At 47.8% G+C, this 23,111-nt stretch overlaps 1 protein-coding gene across 2 annotated transcripts in view; it reads left to right on the top strand.

Annotated features, from left to right (window-relative positions):
* The window catches only part of LOC144945618 (sugar phosphate exchanger 3-like), a 32,256-nt gene extending 9,975 nt beyond the window's left edge, over positions 1-22,281 (top strand). Inside the window, exons 8-16 of one of the 2 annotated variants that reach the window (XM_078874148.1) lie at positions 279-363; positions 1,008-1,159; positions 2,007-2,148; positions 3,838-3,939; positions 4,060-4,107; positions 4,683-4,834; positions 6,396-6,461; positions 15,190-15,328; positions 16,104-22,281. In XM_078874148.1, coding sequence (XP_078730274.1) covers positions 279-363; positions 1,008-1,159; positions 2,007-2,148; positions 3,838-3,939; positions 4,060-4,107; positions 4,683-4,834; positions 6,396-6,461; positions 15,190-15,312 — 870 coding nt within the window. In that variant the 3' untranslated portion in view covers positions 15,313-15,328; positions 16,104-22,281. Of the gene's footprint in view, positions 1-278; positions 364-1,007; positions 1,160-2,006; positions 2,149-3,837; positions 3,940-4,059; positions 4,108-4,682; positions 4,835-6,395; positions 6,462-15,189; positions 15,329-16,087 lie in introns of both variants that reach the window. The other variant, XM_078874147.1, reaches the window with a different exon arrangement.
* Positions 22,282-23,111: the final 830 nt, after the last annotated feature.

Raw genomic sequence — 23,111 nt, 5'->3', positions numbered from 1 at the left:
CACCTTCACGAACCTGTGTGGACCTGTGCTGGGCACGGGGAGGCCCTAATGCAATAGCGGATTGACAAACGGACTACTTTTACATGTACATCACATTTAGGGACATGAAGCTAACTGAACAGAATGAACGAGAATGCAAACTGGAGAAAATACAGTCGAATTAGAAACATTTTGACAATTCGTTAAATATCTCTGTGCGAGTAAACTGTTACACGCGCCGAGCGTTCACACACAGAGTTTGTATACTGAGCGAGTCTCCCGCTTGTTCCTGCGTGCAGTATGCATTCCTGGTCACTGCGTGTTGCCTGTTTGCCTCTGGAATTGTCGTCTTCTTTGGGCTGGTCAGCTCTCCGCTGGAGGTCGGTAAGTAGCGACCCAGACTCCCCACGTGTTTGCGCATGCGTAAAGTGAACCGAGCATTATCACCCCGATTGCCATCCACTGCAGGATGAAGGCCTCTTCACTCTGCCTCAGTCGTGGAGGCTGTTTCACCATGCTTCATCACACCAATCGGTGTGAGGGTTGGTGGAGGTGAGGGGCATAGACGTGACTTGATTGGTGGGTGTATGTTTTGTGAACCGGTCATGTGACACCAAGACTCCTCGGTCTACCTTGTTAGGGACGTGCGCACATGTGGAATGTGAGATTGGCATGTGGAGACGTGACCGTGAGAGGGCAGAGCTTAATTTTATCACCAAATAATTTTTAGGACATGAGTGGACTGCGGGTGGAGTGTGTCTCGTAATCAGAGCCAGAGTGATATGTATACTCGATGTGGTGTGCCGGATGTGTAAATATATTTACGGGTCATCGCTCACCTGGACAGGTCCAGATGAAATTAAGCTCCGTGTGAGGGGACAATGAAAGAACACAGGGGAATTTTATTTCTTGCACCAGGGTCCATGCCAACCACACTTCTACGACACTCCTCTCCAGCACCAGAGCAAGTGTCTAGTTTCCCTCCCAGTAAGATCCAGATGACCTGTGCACATGCCTCTACCACACAGGATTACCTGCACCGGATTGTGCCGAGGATGGAGCCGGCGAATCGGTGAACTGTGCCGAGGCCGTTGAGCAGACTACGCTGCTTGGTGACCCCGTGAGCCCAGCTCCGGCATTGGGCTTCTTCCAGGCTGTGTGTCTGCCTGGTGTGGCGTTGGTGAGTGAGTCACTGCCAACCGCAGCGAACATTTTTGTTAAGAGATTTCCCGTAGGTGTTCATTATTGTAGAAGGTGAAGGTTCAGCCGGGAAATCGCTTGCTCACGTCACTGCTGGCGGAAGAGCCTCAAATTAAGGCATTTTTATCGTGCCCCTCTACAGGGTGTTGTGCTGCTCTTCCTCGCTGGCCAGATTTTCTGAAGGAAGTGCGAGTCCCTGTACTTTACCCCACTGTATGCGACCTGCCATTCAACTAACTGCGGTGTACCTATTTATGACGCTGGGTAAACGGAGGCGCGGGGGTGGATTTAAGAAAGTGGTCCATTGTTTTAACTGCCGCGCCGGGAGATCCGACCTGCGACCTCTGGATTGCGAGTCCCATATGCTTACCATTACACCAGAGCCCATTTTCTCAAATTCATTTTGATCGTGACTTAAGACAAAAAGACCACAATTCGCTTCTTCAGGAACCGCTGGTGGTTTTTGGCATAATCCACAAAGGCTGAGTGGTCTTTTCCACATTTTTGTGCATGTGCCTCCATGTGCGGTGGTGCAGTGGTTCGCACGTGGCACTACACGCTCGGCGACCTGAGTTCCTTTCACGCTCACGGCCAGCACCAGCGGCGATTATCTGAACCGGTCCTAAGCCTTCCCTAGATCGACTCGGCCTCAAATGAGTACCTGGTGCGATGTGTAAATATTGCCACGAGGGAGACAAAGGCGGCTGGGATGGGGCTGGCCACTCCACCCCTTCATGTGTCGTGCCGGCCTTCATCGGTGATCGCTAACAGCGCTTGCCCCAACAGTCTGTTAAGGTTATACGGGGGATGTTTGTTTTTGTACGCAGTACTCTCTGGCATATGCCTGCCTCAAGCTGGTGAACTACTCCTTCTTCTTCTGGCTTCCCTTCTACTTGTCGGGACATTTCGGCTGGAGCGAGGCGGACGCAGACCGGATGTCCATCTGGTACGACGTGGGAGGAATAATCGGTGAGCGTCGCAGAGCATTCGCCACATGCTGCATGCCGGTCGGTCAAAAGAACACCCGTCGGTTTGTATTGAGAGAGAGAATGAGAGAGAACATGAATGAATGGTTGCTAAGGCTTTATAACAGTGGTGGGGAACGTCCGGCCCGCGGGTCGTATAAGGCCCGCAAAATCATTTGGTGTGGCCCTGCCAAGGAAACCGCAGGCGGGACTCGAAATTCAATAAATCTAGGAGCAAACCTGGAAAAGCAGTTGCGAGTAGCAACATCATCAATACCAGCTAATATCACACGCCTCACCAAAGAGAAGCAGTTGCAGCCATCACATTAGGGGTGAGTTAATTAAATGTTTGACCAAATATAGCAGGCTAATTTTTAAGTTGATAATTTTGTATGGCCCGCAAATGATGTTATAAATATCCAAATGGCCCTTGGCAGAAAAAAAGTTTCCCGCCCCTGTTTTCTAAGCTTAAACTCTGCTGATCATCAGCATGGTCTTTTATTCACCATCTTTATCCTTGTTGTGGTCTTGCAGGCAAAGAGCCGCATGCCGCTCTTTGGCATGTGGCTCTTTGGCTGCTCCCTTATGGGCAGCCGTTTTTTGAAAAAGGCTGAATTTACTTTATTCCGTTCTTAACACTTTAAAATCTAGTACAGGCGGTCCCCACTTTTACGACGTCACATTGCGTTCCGTGAAACCCCGTCGTCGTAAATTGGTGACGACAAAATGTACAGCCAAACTGTATTGTTAACGAGTAACTAAGGGGGGGGGGATAGATGTAGTTTATTCCATCACCTGTTATGTTTAATTAAGTCAGAATTTGTTTGTCATCTGTTGTATACTTGCTGTATTTGTGTATGTGGATCTGGAGTTGCATTGAGTGAGAGATGCAGCCTGTCTGAAACAGCATCAAGTACCCGATTTTTATGGCAGGAAATAGCCTTCGTTGTTGGTCTGACTCTTTCTCAGCATTAACTTAAATTTCTCCTGTCCTCTGAAGAACATAAGATAGAGGTTTGACTGTATATTCCGTGAAAAAAGAATTACGTTGACATGAATAGTCACTGCATATATATGCAATAAATTACTGTGTCCGTCCGTCGTGCATCCAAAAATGGGAGGGGTGGGGCTGGGTGGAGAGGGGAGGGAGGGGCTGGGTGGGGAGGGTGGGGAGGGGCTGGGTGGGGAGGGTGGGGAGGGGCTGGGTGGGGAGGGTGGGGCTGGGTGGGGGGTGGGAGGGGTGGCGCTGGGTTGGGAGGGGCTGGTCACCCCGTGGTGCCCTTATAAAACTCAACGTTTAACCTACTCACGCCGGCTTGTGCCCGCCCTCACAGTCGGGCATATTTGCGGAATACACCACACCGCCGTTGATCCTGGCCATTGACCGAGCAACCCAACGTTCCTACCAGCTCCCTCCGCAGGAATGTGTACACTCGGTGCAATAGCACACAGTAAACCTAAAAGATATGGATTGTGTCATCTTGTTTTTATTACTTCTTAAAGTAATCGATTTCCATGCCGACATGTTTACAGTCACGTGAGCAGAGTCATCAAGTGAGAACTCGCTTGTGACCAGCCTGCACGTAACGGGTGCAGATGAGTTTGGTTAATCAGTGACCCATACAATCCGCCCACGGATAAGCAAGAGTTGATTGTGCTTTAATAACCCACGTTGTTGCCTCCTGTGCTGCAGGTGGAGCGGCGGGGGGATTGGTTTCTGACCGTTTGGGCAAGCGAGCTCCCATCATCACCCTCATGCTCGTCCTCGCCACGGGCTCGCTGGTCGGATACAAATGTGAGCGCTTGACCCAGGCTAATCCTGACAGCTGTACGTGATTAAACTTGGGTTTTCAAGTGTACACGCCTGTCCACAATTTGAGCCGATGACATTGTTTATGCTATTTTTTTTCCCCAGATTCTCCGAACAATAAATCGGTGAATGGCTTATTAATGGGCGTTACAGGTCAGACATTTTACGTGCAAACATCTTTTCCAAATCCATTATGTTTAACCTTCAATGCTGCCAATTGTTAATGTTAGTTTCTCCTGCAAAGAAATACTATGTTTGTCTTTATTTAAATCACAATACCTACTGCTCAAACAAGCAGTCAGTTTATCTTTGACCATCCCTAAGTTCGAGGTAAAAATTCCCCATTCTTATGGTATGGACACATTTATAAACAAAAGAAACACTCCAGACCTGCCATTAAGAGGTATTTAAAAAAAAAATTGGAGCAATGAGCAGCTTAGTTGCGCTCTGAATTTGAATGTTCAGCCTGAATACACGCCGTGTTTTTCCACTAACCCTTCTGCACACAAAACAGCCAGCAATTGAATTGGCCAAACATTTAAATGCAGGACCCTCCATTAAGCGCATCTTGATACGTAATGCAGTTCTCTGGCATACTTGCATGCCATTGTTATCTTTATTATTATGATTACGTATACATGGAATCAAGTTATTTTTGTTTGGTGATTGTTCAAAATGAGAGGTCGCAACCGTATTGATTGTTCAGTTGTGTCTGTTGACTCACGCAGGATTTTTCGTGGGAGGGCCAGCAAATCTGATCAGCTCGGCCGTTTCGGCAGACCTGGGCCGACAGGGGCCCGTTCAGGGAAACCAGGAGGCTCTGGCCACTGTGACGGGGATTGTTGATGGAACGGGCAGCCTGGGAGCCTCCGCGGGGCAGGTATAGAACACCGCCTTCTCTCCTTTTCAAGTCCAGACGTCGCCCAATCAACCCAGTATATATATGTGTGTGTATTATTATGTTTAATTTTTATTATTTTATTATTTCCCTTCTACGTGACTTTACCGAAAGAACCAAGAAGATGTTGGTGTATGTTGAACTTCTTTCGCACCGTGCGCAGCCAGCTGTGCTAATCAGAGATGCGGGGGAAGGACAACATTTTCACCTATTCATATTGGTTCCCCTTGCATATGACCATATCACCAGGAAAGTGGCCGATCTGTTCAGATTGTGGAAGCTAAGCAGATTTAAGCCGAAATAGTGTTTGCGTGGGTGACTACTGCAATAGGCTACTGCAGGGTTATGTTGTGGGCAGCAGAGGGCAGTGCAGTGCAATCTGTGTATGCTGCTCCCTGCCCAATTTCATTGAACCACACTGACCAGCGTGGTGAGGTTTGGGTCAAATAGCCACCACGACCTGCACGGTGTGGGAAGCCCCTCATCCAGCAGTGGATTCACAAACCTCCTACGCATTTCACAAGTAGTACTAAGTAGTACTAATCGCATATCTGCACGGGCGGGGAGCCCCCCCCGAGCGCTCATCCACGTCTGCACACCAAGCCAAGCCGAGCCAGACACCGCAGCCTCAGCACGCACGGAGCGACGGGGGGCGGGGAGAGCTAACGGGAGGCGAGGCAAGCGCAAGCAACGGCGAAGCTATACTATTAACATTGCTTCCCTTTATTAATGCTACCCCTACCCCCTCCCTTTGATGCTGCTAATCCTGCACAATGCACGGGCATAATATGACTTTGAAACCCCCCGCCCACCTCCTACGCATTTCACAAGTAGTACTAATCGCATATCTGCATTTCCCATAAATATGCTAAATTCCTCTTGATATGCAAATTATTTTGTCAAGGTGCTCTTCGCCCCTCCATCCCAGCTTAAATTGTCGCTCCAAGCCTGGGGCTTGTCATTCAGACTCTGTCTCCTCGACAGACCTGTTCTTCACCTGAGGACGGATACTTGCGTTGTGGCCGAAACGTCGTGAGAATTATTTTATAATGTTTTATTTTTATTATTTTATTATTTCCATTCTACGTGACTTTACCGAAAGAACCAAGAAGAGGATTGTCCAATCGTATGCATTGGTGTCCACGTCAGTCCAGGTGCATTACTGCTAGAATACTCCCCCGTAGCACCAAATGCCACTGTCAAGTGAATCACTGAAATTAATTTACATAAACTGAAAGTCGTTATATATATGTACAGTATATCTTATCATCCTCTGTGAGGACGATACTTCAGTGCGGGTTGGTGAAGGGGACGCCCAGTTTTCACTTGTCACTGATGTTAGTCGTCGGCCAGGAATCAATCTCGGGGTCATTGGCTAAATAGTGTGGTGTGTTAACCAATCTCCCATTGCTATGAATTCTGTTACATTCATAGGCGAATGTGTGTAGTTCAAAATGCTCGGCTAATCAAAGTGAGTGTTGCATTGCATACGATCATTTTGTACCATATTTATTATTTTATTCTTTACTTCTATCTATTTCAGTTTTTGGTGGCCGTCATAAAAAACAAACTTGGCTGGGGATGGGTGTTTTATCTCTTCATTTTGATGGTAAGTTTTGAAACAACATGCAGAGCAACACCCAAAATGTCTCTCTGATCGCACACGTCCTTACCCTACCCACCTGCTCCTGCTGCAGTAAACACTGTCTTCTATCTAAACTATTTTTTATTTTATCTGGTCAGGCCCATTGAGCTATATAGCTAATTTTCAGAAGCGACCTGGCCACAAATGATAGCCCAATGAAGTGGCCTACTATGTTGAAATGTATAGCAGCCAAATATTCCAATCGCATGTTTCTAAATATGAAGGGGAAAGCCGGAGGGCTCGGATAAAAATCCACACCACTACGGGGAGAACATGCAAACTTCAAGTATACAGGCATCAGGGTCGGGATCGAACCCACATCCTCCTGTATACCAGTGGAGGTAGTTCACATCTCGCCACCGTGGCGCCCTATGAAACTCCCTTCATAGCTCCTAATACCTCTTGAACCCAAGTCGGCTTGGCGAATCCTGTAGAGGCTCATTTTGTGCAAAACGAGTAACACGCCTGTCTGCATGCCAGTGAGGTGTTAGCAATTACAGAGCAGTGGTAGCAAGGGAGTTTGCCGTGTCTCAGCACTGCGCTGTATGCTGGATAATTTTGAATGCCTCGATTCGCCGCCACCTCTGTGATTTCATGAAGTGTCACGTCATAGTCACGATTCAATTAAAAGATCACTTCAGTGTTTGTCTTATTGTACTGATTTATTTTGTTCCAGTGGCGTAGCGAGGTTTGCATGGGCTAAGCTGTGTCCCCCTGTCCAATTCCCACTCGCCCCCTTCTTCGTAGCCCAGCGCTTGGGCACCTCCAGCCCCGTGGTCTTGCTGTCGATTGTGGAATGACACTGCCCGCGCACTCGATAGCTACACCGCTGATTTGTATCGTCTGTACAGTCTTTTTTCGACTTAAAGCTTTCGGGACTGCAGGGATTCATATTCTTGGTTCTTTCGGTAAAGTCACGTAGAAGGGAAAGAATAAAGTAAATAAAATAAAACATCATACAATTTTCACGACGTTTCGGCCACAACGCAAGCAGCCATCCTCAGGTGAAGAACAGAGCTGTCGGAAAGACAGCATCCTAATGACTGCTCGCGTTGTGGCCGAAACGTCGTGAGAATTAAATGTTAAATTTATTTATTTTATTATTTCTCTTCTACGTGACTTTACCGAAAGCACCAAGAATATGTACAGTCTCTGTCGTCTCCGCTATCTGGTCCTGTTTTGTTTGAATAGTCTCTACACTCTGTATTGTTTCGTTGTTCTGTCTATTTCCATCTCATTTGTACCGTCTCCTTCATTATGAACATTAGACTAAAATAAAGAACCACGTGAAGTTTGCATTCATACAAATTAAACAATTATTACACGTGTAGGGCTGTTACGGGAGGGCTGTAAGTGCATACGATCCAATGGGTAACAAACACAGTGGGCGGAGTTACGGGAGTACACGGGGGGGGTGCCCGCAGCGACGTCCGCATCAGGCAGCCTGGGGGGTTGTGATCCTGTTGGGGGGTATAAAGGGGGAGGACAAAGAGAGCTCGGGGCTCAGTCTGGGAACGAAGGAGGAAGAGTGAAGATCCTCTAGCTAGAGCCCTGGACTCCCCTCGACGCCGCCCTTGTCAGGGCTGCAGAGGAGCGAGCCAGAGGCGTGGTTCCGTGAACCAGGGTTAGACCCTGGGACTCCGGAGACCGTAGCCCGACTCACCAGTGTCGGGCCAGTTAGCCTCCCCTAGCTCGTTAGAGGAGGACTTGGGGATAGGTGAGATTAGCTAGGGGGTATCCCCAGTTATCCGGGTGAGGGGGCCGCTACCCCCTCTAGTGTTGTCCTGTACCGATAAGCTGAAAATAAATATACGTGTGCCTCAACCTGGGTGTCCAGCGTCTTCACCGGTACTTCATCTGGTGTCAGAAGTACTACGGACATGGAAACACGTCAGACAGCTCGAGCCAGAGTACCGGAGGAGGACACTGCTGAAGTCGTTGAGCCCGAGGCGGCTCACCAAGACATGGCGCAGCCGGGGGCCGACGCCTTCCTACCGGGGCATCGGCATGAAGAGGGGCCGCAGCCAGACGCGCTACGGCTGGCTCACGAGAGACTGGCGGAGCTACTGTACGCCGCTGCCGCCACGCTGGAAAACATCACGCGGCTGGGGGCTGGTGGTCCACCACGGGGCGAGGGGAGTCGTCAACCTGAGCGCCTTCCCGCCATTTCTGAAAACTCAAACTTTGAATTTCCCGCCATCGTCACGGCAGCTGCGGAGGGCGTGGCCGGGCTCAACCTTGGGTCCGACACCGCTCTCGCTGGGACAGCTGCGTCATCTCCAGCGGAGGGAGCGTCATCACATCCGCGACAGGCGATTCCATCTGCCATTCGCGCCGACGCACAGCCGAGTCCCGGGGATAGCAGCCTACAGACGTCCAAGGCGAACGCTGCGCTACAACAACGGCTGCCTCCGCTGAAAGAATTTGTTGGTGCAGAGGGCGACTGGGGCGGCTTCCAGCGACGCTTCATCGCCCACCAAGAAATGGCAAGGTGGTCCGACGATGAAGCCCTCTGCGCGCTGCCGGCGCTCCTCGACGCAGACGCGCTCGCCGCCCTCACATCGGCGCCGAAAGAGAAGCGGTCTACTCTGCCGAAAGCACTACAGCTGCTGGCCGGGGTCTATGGACCTTCAGCGGAATGCAGAGAGCGGTTCTACGAGCGCAAGCGGGGTGAGAAGGAGTCGCCCCTGGCATACAGGACGAGCCTCCTAGCGCTGGCTAAGACGGCTTTTCCCCGTATGGACGACGATGGCGTGGACGCGATGGTCACGGAGAAAATACTCCTCCTGGCAGACGACCTGGACATCGCTGTCGTCGCACAGGAGGACGCCGAGATGACCTCTCTTCAGGCGGCGCGCCTCCTTCACGCCAACCTTCTGTCCCTGCGGCGGAAAGCCAGCAGGGCATCGGCAGGGCGTGCGGTGGCTGCAGCCACCCTTCCGACGGAGGAGCTCTTCGCCGTCGACCATCGACGGCAACAGGCGCAAGAAGTACGGTCGGCCCGGGACGGGTCAAGCCGTTTCAACCGCCCGTCGTCTCCACCGGGGCTCCCGCGGTGTTTCAACTGCGGCGTCCGGGGCCACGTCGCCTCGGGGTGCCGCTCTCCTCGACAGCGCGGGACGACGGCTCGACGGGACGCCGGGCCTCCTCCTCCCAAGCTCCAGCAACATGACCCGGCGAGTCGCGGCACCACACATGTTTGGCCAAAGCACCTACCCGTTGCACGCTCTCGCACCACAACAAACGGGGGGCCGATGTCGCGTTGCGTGGGGCCAACGCGGATCACTGCGGGGACTCAAATCGAGCCCAAACAGTGGTCCGTGTTGGCCCATCGCGTGGTAGCCGCGTCGTCAGGGTCGTCGGCCGTAGTCGGACACATTGACGGGGTAGAAGTACGCATCTTGGTCGATACGGGGGCATCGGCGACAATCATTTCGGAATTAATTTACAATATTCTGCCCGTACAAAGCCGGCCTTTACTGCCGGTTAACGTCCCATTCTATGCCGCTAACGGGGGCTCTCTCGGCATCATGGGACAGATTCGAGCGCAAATTTCTATTGGGGACATCAAATTGTCGGGGCCGATTTTCGTTTCCTCCTCGCTGGCGGTTCCGTGCCTGCTGGGGACGGATTTCTTAGGTAAAATGCCCATTCGTATTTTGATCGACCAAGGATGCATTGAGCTTCCATCGGGGCGGCGCATGGCGTTCCTGCCATCCCCTGCGGCGGCTCGGTCGGCGTTCGCGACGGTACCGGCGTTCGTCGTTGAAACTGTTCGTGTGCCGCCGGGAGCTCAAATGCTAGTGCCTCTCAAACTTCGTAAGCCCTTCGCTAAGGGCATAGGGGATCAGGGTGTTTTGCTGGGACCGTCTAGGGCCGGGGTTAATGGGCCTCATTTGATTCCGGCCCAGACCGTCGTAAGAGGGGACGGGGACCCTTTCATCGCGGTCCTAAATGTGGGATCGCAGACGGTGGTGGTTCCTCAAGGGACGGTGCTCGCTCACGCGACGCCAGTGCCCTGCGAGGAACCTGTCGCGAACCACGTTGGCACTGCTTCCCGGATGCTCCCACATTCGGACAGCGATGAAGGGTGGATCGACGCGCTTTGTGCGGGATCGACGGACCTGACAAATTCAGAGCGCCAACAGCTTAGAACGCTACTGAGGGAATTTTCCGACGTTTTCAGTCGTGATAAATATGATTTGGGTTGCACTCACCTGCTGCGTCACCATATTGACACGGGTGACAGCGCGCCAATTCGCCAAAATCCGTTTCGGTTAAGTCCCGCCGAAAAGGACCATGTCAAATCGGCTGTTGATGACATGTTAGCCGCCGACATCATTTCTCCCTCCACCAGCCCGTGGGGAGCGCCGATCGTCCTGGTTAAAAAGCAGGACGGCTCGTTGCGGTTTTGCGTGGATTTTCGGCGCCTTAATAAAATTTCGGTTGCCGACGCATACCCGCTCCCACGGATGGACGAATCGCTGGACGCTTTGGCGGGAGCGCGATTCTTCTCCACACTAGATTTACTTTCGGGATTCTGGCAGCTTCCTCTGGACGATGATTCTAAACCTAAAACTGCTTTCCCAGGTGGTTGACGGCGTGGAACGGGTGGTCGCGTACGGCAGTCGGGTGTTGTCTCCAACGGAGCAAAGATATTGTGTCACCCGTAGGGAACTGTTGGCAATTGTCTATTTCATCCAACAGTATCGCCCATATCTGTACGGTCGGCATTTCACCGTCCGCACAGATCATGCGGCACTGCAGTACGCCCTGAAGGTTCAACAGCCATCGGGACAATTGTCCCGATGGCTGGAGGTCCTCCAGGATTTCAGTTTTGAAACCACTTATCGTAAGGGCGTTCGCCACACCAACGCTGACGCTCTGTCACGGATGCCAACCGCCTCCGAATGCGCATGTCTCCTGGGGTCGGGGCGTTGCAAGCCAGTGGGGGACGTGATGGTTCCGGTCCTGGCGGCGGCCGCCGACGATGAAACGGTAGTCCCCATTGATATCGCCGAACAGGGGAGAGATTCCCTGCTTGGATTGCCCGTTGATGAATGGGGGCGCCTCCAGTTGGAGGATGCCTCCCTCCTCGCGTTGCGTCGTCGCGCCGGGGAGAGGGGGCGTGTGACGGGTCATGCCGACGCATGGGAAACCCATGCGGGCTTGCTTATGCATTGGGACGGGAAATCCCAGCGTCACCGGCTGGTGGTCCCTTCTGGCCTACGAGGTAAGGTGGTGTGGGCTGCTCATGAGCGCCTCCTCCACCTAGGTACCCAGAAAACACTCGCCTTGCTTCAGCTGAATTTTTTTTGGCCGGGTATGACAAGGGATGTCGCTGATCTGTTGGCGGCATGCCCTCAGTGTGCGCAGCGCAAACCACCGGCACGGGAGTCGAACCCGCCCTTACAATCCATCCAGGTCTCCAGAATAAATGAACTGGTCGCACTGGATATTCTGGGGCCATTCCCCGCCACCTCCAGGGGAAATAAATATTTGCTTACTGGGGTCGAATATTTTACGCGCTGGCCTATGGCCTGGCCCCTGGCGAATCAGTCGGCAGCAGCCATCGTCGACGCCTTTGTCCAAGGTTATGTCATGGACAAAGGTGCCCCGGAGCGGTTGTTGACCGACCAGGGTAGAAATTTTTCGGGGAAACTCCTAAAACAAGTCTGTGATCTCCTGGGAACGAAAAAAATTCGAACCTCCCCCTATCACCCGCAAACGGACGGGATGGTCGAGCGTCTGCATCGCACCATCACGTCTATGTTGTCGCAGCAAGTTTCGGACTCACAGGCTGATTGGGACTTACAAATTCAAGGGGTTCTAGCGGCATACAGATTGGCTCCCCATGCTGCGACGGGGTTTTCACCTTTCTTTCTTATGTATGGCCGCGAACCCGACCCACCTGTTCGGGCACAGTTGCAGATCCCCGTGCCGCTGGGCAAATCTAAATTGGACGATCACGTTAAATTTAACCTTGACAAACTGACTGAGGCGCGGGATGCGGCGAGGCTAAATTCTGACAGGCGTCAGAAGGCGAACGAGCGCCTCAGACTGGCTCGCGCGCACGTGCTGCAGTGGAAGCCGGGGGACAGGGCATGGCTGCACTGTCCCCAGGTACCACTCGCGACCTCCTCTAAACTCGTACGCCCGTGGCGGGGCCCCGTCGAGGTTATTGAGGTTTTGAGGCCTCAGTGCGTTCGAATCCAATGGGGGAGGCGCCGGTGGTTTGTACACCCCTCTAGGCTGAAGCCGTTTGTTGCGGTGCGGGGGCCCACGCCACGCACGCGAGGCCAAGCATGTGGGGGGTCGACCGACTCGGAGGGTCCGTCGCTGCTCTCGCCTGATGTGTTGCCGGCTGTCCCACCCACAGGTGCACCGGGAATGACGGGCTCACGCCCTGGAACCCCCACAGGTGATGCCGACAGTCGCGCGACTTCAATCGCGACCTCACCTCGCATGGGACAGCCGCCACCGGATGGTCCGCCGTCCGGGGTTGCCCCGTGTGACGGGCCTGCGGCAAGGACGCGCGCTAAAATGCGCAGACTCTTATAATATACAGCAGGAAGAAAAAGAAAAAAATTTATTTTCCTTCACGTGTCATGGTTACTGTATGCTGCGTCGGTGGTGTGCTCCTTGCACACTGAGTGTGTTGTGTTGTGTGGGCGCGGTGTGTGTGTTGTGGGTGCGTTGTGTGTCGTGGGTGTGCTGTGTGTGATGGGGGAGTTCCTGGCTAGTTGTACATACGTGCTTACGGATTTCGTATTTATGCGGGGGGGGGGTGCGTCGGACATTCCCTTCGGGGGTATGGTTGTTGTTCTTGTTGTTGTTCTTCTATTTGCATTTTGTTGAAAAAAAATGAGGCACACACGGGGTCGAGGGGTAATTGTTCCTTTATTTGGAATTGTTGCAGCCGGGACGGCTGCGAGCTGTAATGGGGGGGGTGATGTAGGGCTGTTACGGGAGGGCTGTAAGTGCATACGATCCAATGGGTAACAAACACAGTGGGCGGAGTTACGGGAGTACACGGGGGGGGTGCCCGCAGCGACGTCCGCATCAGGCAGCCTGGGGGGTTGTGATCCTGTTGGGGGGTATAAAGGGGGAGGACAAAGAGAGCTCGGGGCTCAGTCTGGGAACGAAGGAGGAAGAGTGAAGATCCTCTAGCTAGAGCCCTGGACTCCCCTCGACGCCGCCCTTGTCAGGGCTGCAGAGGAGCGAGCCAGAGGCGTGGTTCCGTGAACCAGGGTTAGACCCTGGGACTCCGGAGACCGTAGCCCGACTCACCAGTGTCGGGCCAGTTAGCCTCCCCTAGCTCGTTAGAGGAGGACTTGGGGATAGGTGAGATTAGCTAGGGGGTATCCCCAGTTATCCGGGTGAGGGGGCCGCTACCCCCTCTAGTGTTGTCCTGTACCGATAAGCTGAAAATAAATATACGTGTGCCTCAACCTGGGTGTCCAGCGTCTTCACCGGTACTTCACACGCATACCATTAGATGAACATATGGCAATCACAGTAATTTTCCTTGGATATATATTTCAGTAATAATTTAAACAGCACAATAACATACTAATATAATTCATTTGAATTGCAATTAGCATGCAAGCTAAACTCACATCGGGTTTTTTATGATTCAGTAGAGATGCCTAAAACTCATCGAGCCAGATGTTAGCAGTCCATCAAAAATCCACTGTTGCCTTGTTAGCTTACACCCTTATAAAGATACACTGTGTCTCAGTGGCCCATAGCAGTTATAAATGAGACTACCTATGCATATTGAATATATATGCATTATATATGGCTTGAATCACAAATATAAATGGTTTTTTACCTCATATCTTGTTCTAAAAAAGAAATGTGTTAAATAATTTGAAAACAGTTATAAATATGATTTATTGAAACAAAACAGAATTAAACAAAGTAATTTCGTGTATTGTAAAAAGTAAGTCCTTGGATTCAATATCATAACCGGCTATGACGATTCCACTGCTGGATGAAGGACACCCCAAACCGTTGCCATCTTTTACGGACATGCGATGTAACCATTCATCTAACACCTGTACATCAGCTGATTTCATCGCTCCATCATCGTGGTTTGACTGTCATACGACAAACATTACTGTCATGTGGCAGAACAGTGGGAAACTGTGGATCAGGGGTCACCTGACATGACCTCAACTCTGTCATGTCCTCTTCTTTTGATGACTTTTGCCGCTTGCAGCAGAGGTTTGCACTTTGAGCCTAGTGATGACTCTGGTTAATATTGTGGGTTCGTTTACCAAAAAATACGTTGCTGTTTGCCTCAGTGACCATAAAAGATTCTGTGATGTCATTAGACAAAAGTAGGCCATGTGCGGTTACACGTTTGAAAATTACCTAATTGGGAAAACCCACATCGCAGCATCGCCAATTACTGTGAACCTCTCCATACTACACTTGTCTGTGAAACACAGAGCCTTCGTGATGGCTTTGTGCAATGGGAATGGCGTGAAAACCAACCGTACAAATGATTTGATTCGATTCTATGGACCGTTTCCTAACACGAATGGACACTGTGTCTCGTAACATTTGGCCGATAGCTCAGTCGGGATACAGTTGGAGACGGAGGAAAAAGCGGCGTTAAGTTTTGATGGCAGCGTTTTGCTTTTTGTGTTTTCTCAATGTTTCTGCCCTTGCACCATCCACACAGACGCTGCTCACCATCGTCTGCCTGCTGCCCCTGGTCATTCGTGAGGTCAGAGAGCTCCTCGCCTCCAGTCGCGTCAGAAGGACAACACAGGAGCAGGAGCAGCAGCAGCAGCAGGACTGCTGATGGACAGCAGCAGTGTGTATGTATTTATGTTGAATTTCTTTTGCACCATTCGTAGCCAACCGTCTTTATCGGAGGTATCGGTGAAGGACAACAAATTTAACACAAATAGGAGTTCTAAATAAATACATTTTCAATTTAGATTTAAAAGTAGCAAAGCTCCAGTGGTTTCCTAATATCAGAAGGAAGAGCGTTCTAGAGTTCAACAGAGTGTGGTTTATATTCTTGGTTCTTTCGGTAAAGTCACGTAGAAGGGAAACAATAAAATTATAGAAATATAAAACAATATAATTCCCACGACGTTTCGACTGCAACACAAGCAATCATCAAATTTTCTTGCTGTGTTTTTCACACCTGATGATGATTGCTTGTGTTGCAGTCGAAACGTCGTGAGAATGTTATTGTTTTATATTTTTATTATTTTATTGTTTCCCTTCTACGTGACTTTACCGAAAGAACCAAAGAGTATAAATGCAGCTCTTTAACGACTACAGTGCGGCTCTTGAATTCGAAAAAAATGTCTCGTGTTATTTTGGTTGCCGACCCCCTGACCATTGAAGTCCATTTCACCACGCGAGTTCAGTTTACCATGGGCAGGGCTTGGCAACCTCCGGCTCCGGAGCCGCATGCGGTTCTTTAAGGACTGTTTGCGTGACGTTATTTATTAAGGACCACCATCTCGTATTCGCGTGCGTTGTGGCTCTTGAAATATTGTTTTTTTACCGAATTCGAAACAAAAAAAGCCTCTTGTTGTTGTTTTGGTTTGCCGCCCCCCTAGCTTATCCCAATCCTAGCTCTTGACAGCAGCTGCCAACCTGCTGCGACCAGGAGTCCCTCACGGCTACACACTTGGCCTCCTCTGCCCACGAGGCACCAGCGGAGACACAACGTTGTGGGCAGGGGTCAAGTGTCGAGCTGATCATTGTCCTCATAAACCGTGATCAGTCCACTGCTGGATGAAGGCCTCCCCAAGTCGTCGTCTTCCCCTCACGGTCCCGCGATACAACAATCCACTCGGCACCTTCACACGTGCCTGACGCGTCGCTCCATCTCCACGGTGGATGTCCTCATGGGTGCGTTCCTTCCTTTGGCTGGTGCTCCGTAGTTATTTTCGCCCACCGGTCTTCGTCTGTTCTATCGACGTGTCCTGCCCAACCGCCATGTTTCTTTTGTCTAAAACGTAGAGAAGATACACGTCACCAAATGCCACCATGCCACAGTAGGCGCTGCCTTCAAATGCAAGTAGCCCAGCCCTTGTCGAACGTTCCATTGCTTGTTTGCTTCAACGTGAAGTCATCCCATTGGTACACAAACCTTTTACAAAGAGATGTGAATATATCAATGCATTGATGTTATGCACATTTTATTGTACTGTCTTGAATAACACTCAGGATTAGGGAGGTGTTAAATCCAAGATTGATCATATAAACACAATGCATCTGGCAATTTTTTTGCCCATCCCGGGTTTTGTCATCATGGATTTGACCATTCGCCCCTAATTTATTGAGGTATAGTTCGCCAATTGCGTCCCTGTGGCTTGGCCATTCACGGTTGGCCACGAGTTTCCTGGATACATTGTAAACAAGTACTCTTAACTGAATACAATGCCATCTTGTTCTCCCATGCAACCGATTGCGGGTTGCAGTTCACGTGTTCCCAGGATCCAGTGAGGCAGTGTGATCAGGTTTTTACGTATACGTTTATGGTAATTGTTATTCTATTCATTTACTGTACAAGTTATATTGAACACTATAGAAAATATGAATAATATTTTACATAAAGAATGCTTCATGTTTCACGTTGGGATTAATGTAGAGTAACAGAACAAAAGGAGGGGTGGTGGGTGTCATTACAAAGTCTGAACCAAACCATATTTTTCCCACATGCCTTTGAGTTTGCGGATTGTGGATTTGCTGATTGCGGCGATTTTCCAGAACGTAACCCCTGCGATGGGCAAAGTTTGGGTGTATTTGCATTACCTGTCGCGATGTTACGTATAATGCTGTACGGTATTTTTCAATTCACCTTATTGTAAGTTTTCTCACTTGAAGCACACTACTTGAAACGCGGTGATTGTTTTGAATACATCACGCGTGCAATCGTGACTCCAAGTGAGCATCGTCACAATGGTATCGTGATGATATGATGGCGATTGCTCATAGCAAAGTTTACGAATGCTGGAGGTTTGTTTTGTTCTGAAGCGGTTGTGTAATTACCGGTAATGAACTTGCATTTTAAAACATTTATTCTGCTATTTTTTTCGTGTTCTGTGCATTGGAATTATAAGTATCATTCTTTTGATCAGAAATTATTTTGAAACACTGTATCTTTTACCAGACTCGCATCTTGGTGATAGTTTATTTGCATGCATTTTTTTTGTTGTGTGAAAACGGGGCAGCTGTTTCCATTACGAACAATGGGGGAAACTGCCAAAGCGCGGTGCATTTTAACAGTTTCGGACAGGCGTCGTTCTATCCGGCAGTGTGATCTATCTGTCACCGCATTTTTTGTTTTAAATATAGAGGACTGCGTTGATACATCCAACACCTTGAATTACACATGAAGGGTCTCACTGCCGCTGCTGTGAGGGATTTTTAAACTGCATCGTATTGTTTTTTCATGGGACGGCTTAACCCGTCTGCAGCAAAACTTTTAGGTTTAACCATGTCGAGATGGTTTAAAGGAAAACGCCGCCAATACAATAAATATCTATTATCGTGTAGATACAATACAATGATTTGGAATTGATATGTGGGTGGAGCCACAATGATTTGACTTTATTTGTATCGTTCAGACCCCCCCCACCACCACCCACCCGATGCAGCCAAACAAATGAGTCACGTGTGCAAGCGTTTAAATGCGCCAATGATCTATTTCAGCTGATGGGTAAGTTGAATAAGAAGTCTTGCAGCCAAATGTAGGCATTATACATGAACATACTTAAGCTAGGTGTGTCGTGCTGTCCAATGTGAGGTTAGAAGATTCGTGAATTGTAGTTGCCTTTATTTAGCAGGGAGGTGAAACGTAGACCTGTTGAGACACATGATTCATGCAAGTACATGCAAGACCTTGGTTACATGAATTCATTTAGAATACAACAGTATTTTAAATCCAGACGTTAACTATTTAATGCACATTCATTAGCAGTTAAGAAGGTGAATTGTACTTTAAAAATTAATGTACAAGATGTAATTTTTTATGAGTTCTATTCACTGCAGTGCCATCCATAGTAAAGGTTTTGGTAGTACATTTCAGTGATATCATTGGATATCATTAGATATTACTGCAGGTTACTTAACATGCATTCTCATTCACATAGCTTCAGTCATGTGAGATTGGCTGATGATCTACACAGATTTGGTGTGTAGCTATGAGATTATAGCAGTTTGTTTTGTTGCATCTTCCTTTAAACCTGTCACATCAATAGCAAATACGTATTCGTCACCAGAATAATTTTGTGAGTAGAAATGAATGGTAAGTGATTACATATTGCTGGTCTGCAGTATACTACTGTATTAGCTCAAACATTGAATTGAGTGAGCATACATCGTGTTTGTGGATACTTGATATCGTCTGGCCATTTTTAAAATAGCAAACGTAATTATTTCAGTGGATGCATTACTGTGGATGCGTACTGTACGCACCAATAATACTCGGGGCCATACATACGGGTTATATTAATATAGTCATCAAAAAATTAAGGCAAATGATTGATTTTACAGGTCGAATTCAGGATAAAAAATATATCAAAACAGGAAAAAATGAAAATATAGGAATATCATTTGGAGTATGTTTTAAACAATTTATGTTTACTTCGTGCTTATATTCTGTATAATTGGCCAAACCCCCCAAAAAATAAGATCGTGCACGAATCCTATTGGTTGGGGAAAACCTACGTGTTAAAATATATGCATTTGAATGGAATTTTAAGACAATATTCTGGATATGCATTTGTTCTATATAGAATTAACAGGTAAGAAAAGATATCCTTAGATGTTTTGTTCAGCCACAGAGTTTTATTAATGACTGTTGTGAAGTGGGTCTTGTAAATAGCAATAGATTAACGAGGTATGTATGTATGTTGAAATTTTCTCCCACCGTACGTAGTCAACCATGCGAATCGAATGTGCGGTGGAAGGACAATGAACTAGACACAATAAGCAATTCCAAACAATTGTTCGACCTCAATTTAAAAGTTCATAGCTCAAGTGGCTTCGTATAATGTTCTAAATATGTAAAAAAAGTCGGGTTCTTTCAAAGCACATTGTTACAATGCACACCAATGACAGTTGAGTTTTTCATGGACTCAAGCATCATACCCATTTATGTGCTGCATCATCTTGAAGGTAAAACTTACTCAAAACATACGGTTATGATTAATAGCAAGTCGCAATGGGTGTGTTCTTTTTACATTTTATAAGTACTATACTCTCTGAGTACGTGCTTTACGTTCTTGTGCCTACATGTCATTAACGCTGAACACCAGTTTCTACATCTCACGCATCGATTCATCGATGGAAACATGATTAAACTAGTGATAGAATCGTGTGCACGATAAATCAATCACAGTATTTTCTATTTCGTATGTGGTCACTTCACGTTACCCCTGCAAGCACGAGAGTCTGATTATTACCACAGTGATAACAAATCATTTATTCTTAAATTGTGACAGTTCATTCACTCGTGAGAGAGGCAAATCGTAACGTGCCCACTAAATATTGTATGTAACAGAGAACACATGTGTGTGTTTTTTAGACATTCAGGTTGATTCTCATATGTACAAAAAAGACCCTTGAACTAAGATGTTGGCCAAACCTTCAAGATCAGTCTTGAAACTCAAATCGGGCATGTCTGGGTGAATAAAGTATTGTTGTTATTGTATTCCTGTTGGGTTAGTTCACGTATGATTTGGGAAGTTTGCAAGCCATTATTACGTACAAACAGCCACTGCAAGGTATAGCTTGACGAACATGCAAAATATGGTACTGTGAGTGGTAATTGTAAATGGTAATTGTTGAACGCTGGAGCAGATTTACCCTTAGAAAAAAAAAAGATCCACAAAACTCGTGTTAGCCGTGGGCCTTCACAGTGCCACTTCCTGTAGGGTGCGTCCATGTAAAACTGGGGAACTTGGCCGATGTGAACGCACAAATTCCTCCTCCACAAGGCATACTTGATTTACAAGTTTGTGTTTTTAAGGACAGTGGTTTCGTACCAGCATTCGCCGCAGCTCTGCGTTTGCCAACCTATTTTTGAGAACCAGGTTCTAAATGTGCGTGATTAATTTATACATTTTCACGGACTAGCATATTGTATGTTTCATTTGTGCCATAGGAAGATGTAACTAGTGTCAATCATGCTTTGACACATTTGCAGTGATTAACGTACTCGACTTTGAACTCTGTGACCCATTTCGATTTCCGGCCATGACCAACTGTATCAAGTGATATCAGAACCGGTTATACCCTCCCCATCCTTCACCAGCCTGTTCTGACAAGCGTGGTGAAGTACAGTAAACAAAACACCTATGACCAACATTGTGAGGGGGGGAGACCTTCAACCATTGGTTGATTGAGAATGGCTCGAACTTATTTTACTTTGTCAGTATGTGGATATACTCTTCAATAGACTGACTACTACAACCATTGGCGACGATTAATGAATATCGGTTGGCATGTGACAAACCACCCTTTACAGAGCATGAAGGAATATTATTTTGTGATGGGTGAGAGAAGCTTATTTAAGTCATTCTGTGGTCTATTCTCGGGTTCTGACATATATTTCAATAATGATTACTGGTTATAGGAGTTTCAGAACTCTTAATGTCAACGTACAGACATTGTAAATCCACTGTTGGACAGGAGCTTTCCCATGCCGCGTGGTTTGTAGTAGTTAATCGACCATACTTAATTGTGCTGGTCATTAAGGCTTGGTGAAAGTAGTAGGCAGCACAAATGTGGGAGCTCAGTCCAGCACAGGCATTTGAATTTGCTGCACCGTCATCTGCTGCCCGGCACGTAGCCCGAAACAACCTATAGCAACGTGGCATGCATGGTGGACTACCCATCCATGCACCATCCAGGTTCAACACCTGCTTAGCTCCCGAGGTCTGACGAGATCGGGTGCATTCTGGGTGATGCGATCATAAGCCACGACTCTTCAGCTCTCACTTGATACAGCTATCGTGCTGTGACGGTTCCACCTGAAGACGGAAGCTTGTGTTGCCTCTGAAACGTGATTTTTATTTTATTTTTTATTTTACTTTTATTAATTTTAATTTTTTACCTACGTGACTTTACCGAAAAAACCTAAGAATATGACTCTTCATCGGCTCGTGTTCTGCAACGAGTCAGGCACGTGACGATGATATGTCCTGGTCTGTGGCGCTGGTGTGAGGTACTTGAAGGTGCACGGCTCCTTGATTCTCATGGTATTACAAGTCCACATCATTTGTCATAAAAATGAAATTTCAAAAACCTCATGCAACTTTTACAAATGCACAATAATTATCTCCACTTTAAGAAAGTATCTTGTAAAAGTAGCTTTATCGAATGACATGCCTTGCCCTCATTTACATTTGAATCTGATGTCGTGTTTTTGATGGTAGATTTAGTAATGCATTGTTGGGAGATGAACAGGAATTGTAAGTGGAAACCTGAGAGTATGAGTGAGCACACTGTGTATTTGGTTTGTAGTGCTGTAATAGAACACATGTACACTATCATAATATGTGCTGTGTAGGAGGTAAGAACACTGCTACGGTCCTGTTTGTATTATCACGTTGTGCTATATAGCTCTCCAATGTGGAGAGGCAATAAAAACAACGGCTTTCATGTGCCCATTCTGTGTTAAGGGCCGGCCATACAGAAATGCTTTTGTTCGAAATAATAACGTGATAAAGATGAGACTGAATATCATAATTTACATCGCGTGGTGGTTGTAAAAGGAGTTATTAAAAAGTGTGTTAATGAATGTTGGTGTCCCTATGTGTATGTATGTGTATACATATTATATCCATGGGGAGTTGAATCAGGGCTTAACTTCAGTTGGGTCAGTCGGGGTAGGTGACCCAGAAAATATTTCTGCATCCAGCGCACCGCATCCAAAAGCTCCTCTCACTTTGGCTGTGGCTTCTAGTCACAAGCCGACTTTAATCTGTGCAACGACCCAGAACATATTCAGAGATACATTAATCCCGAGTGTGATGTGCTCGCCATCAGCACGAGGAAGGCAAATGTGGTTGGGTGAGTTTGGTCATCACACAACACCACCTTGAAGTCCATGGCAATCTTAACAGGAGCTCCCTATTAGCATTGTCTCAACAGAGACAAATAAATCTTGGTTCTCTTTGTGCCATCATCCAGTCAGCATTTTATATTGATTGTCTTAGGTTTTAAGACCACTTTCACTCATCATAATGTACTGTGCATGCTTAGTTTTCTCATACAACGTTGGTGCCATTAAAATGTTTACGAGTGTAATAGTGTGTCAGATGATTTTGCCAATAGTCTCATATTTAATATCTATTATGTGTCAACTAAATCGCAATATATTTGTCCTCATTGCTGTTTTATGCTGGTGAGACATTGATATAGTTTGGTGGTGGAGATGGCATCTACTACATATGTGATTTAGTATTTAGAGCTGGTATAGCTTTAGTTTCCTTTGGTAACGATGCATCTATTCATAGCCAATCTTAGGCTAATTATTCATGCATCAAATTGCATGAAAATCGTATGTTGTGTTATTCGTATATGTTGTACGTGATGCGTCCATATCACCCCTGCAGCCTCGAATGGATG

The sequence above is a fragment of the Lampetra fluviatilis genome, chromosome 38 (genome assembly GCF_964198595.1).
Source record: "Lampetra fluviatilis chromosome 38, kcLamFluv1.1, whole genome shotgun sequence".
Taxonomy (NCBI): domain Eukaryota; kingdom Metazoa; phylum Chordata; class Hyperoartia; order Petromyzontiformes; family Petromyzontidae; genus Lampetra; species Lampetra fluviatilis.
The sequence above is the reverse complement of the archived record's forward strand: the minus strand, read 5'-3'. Positions and strand labels throughout refer to the sequence as shown.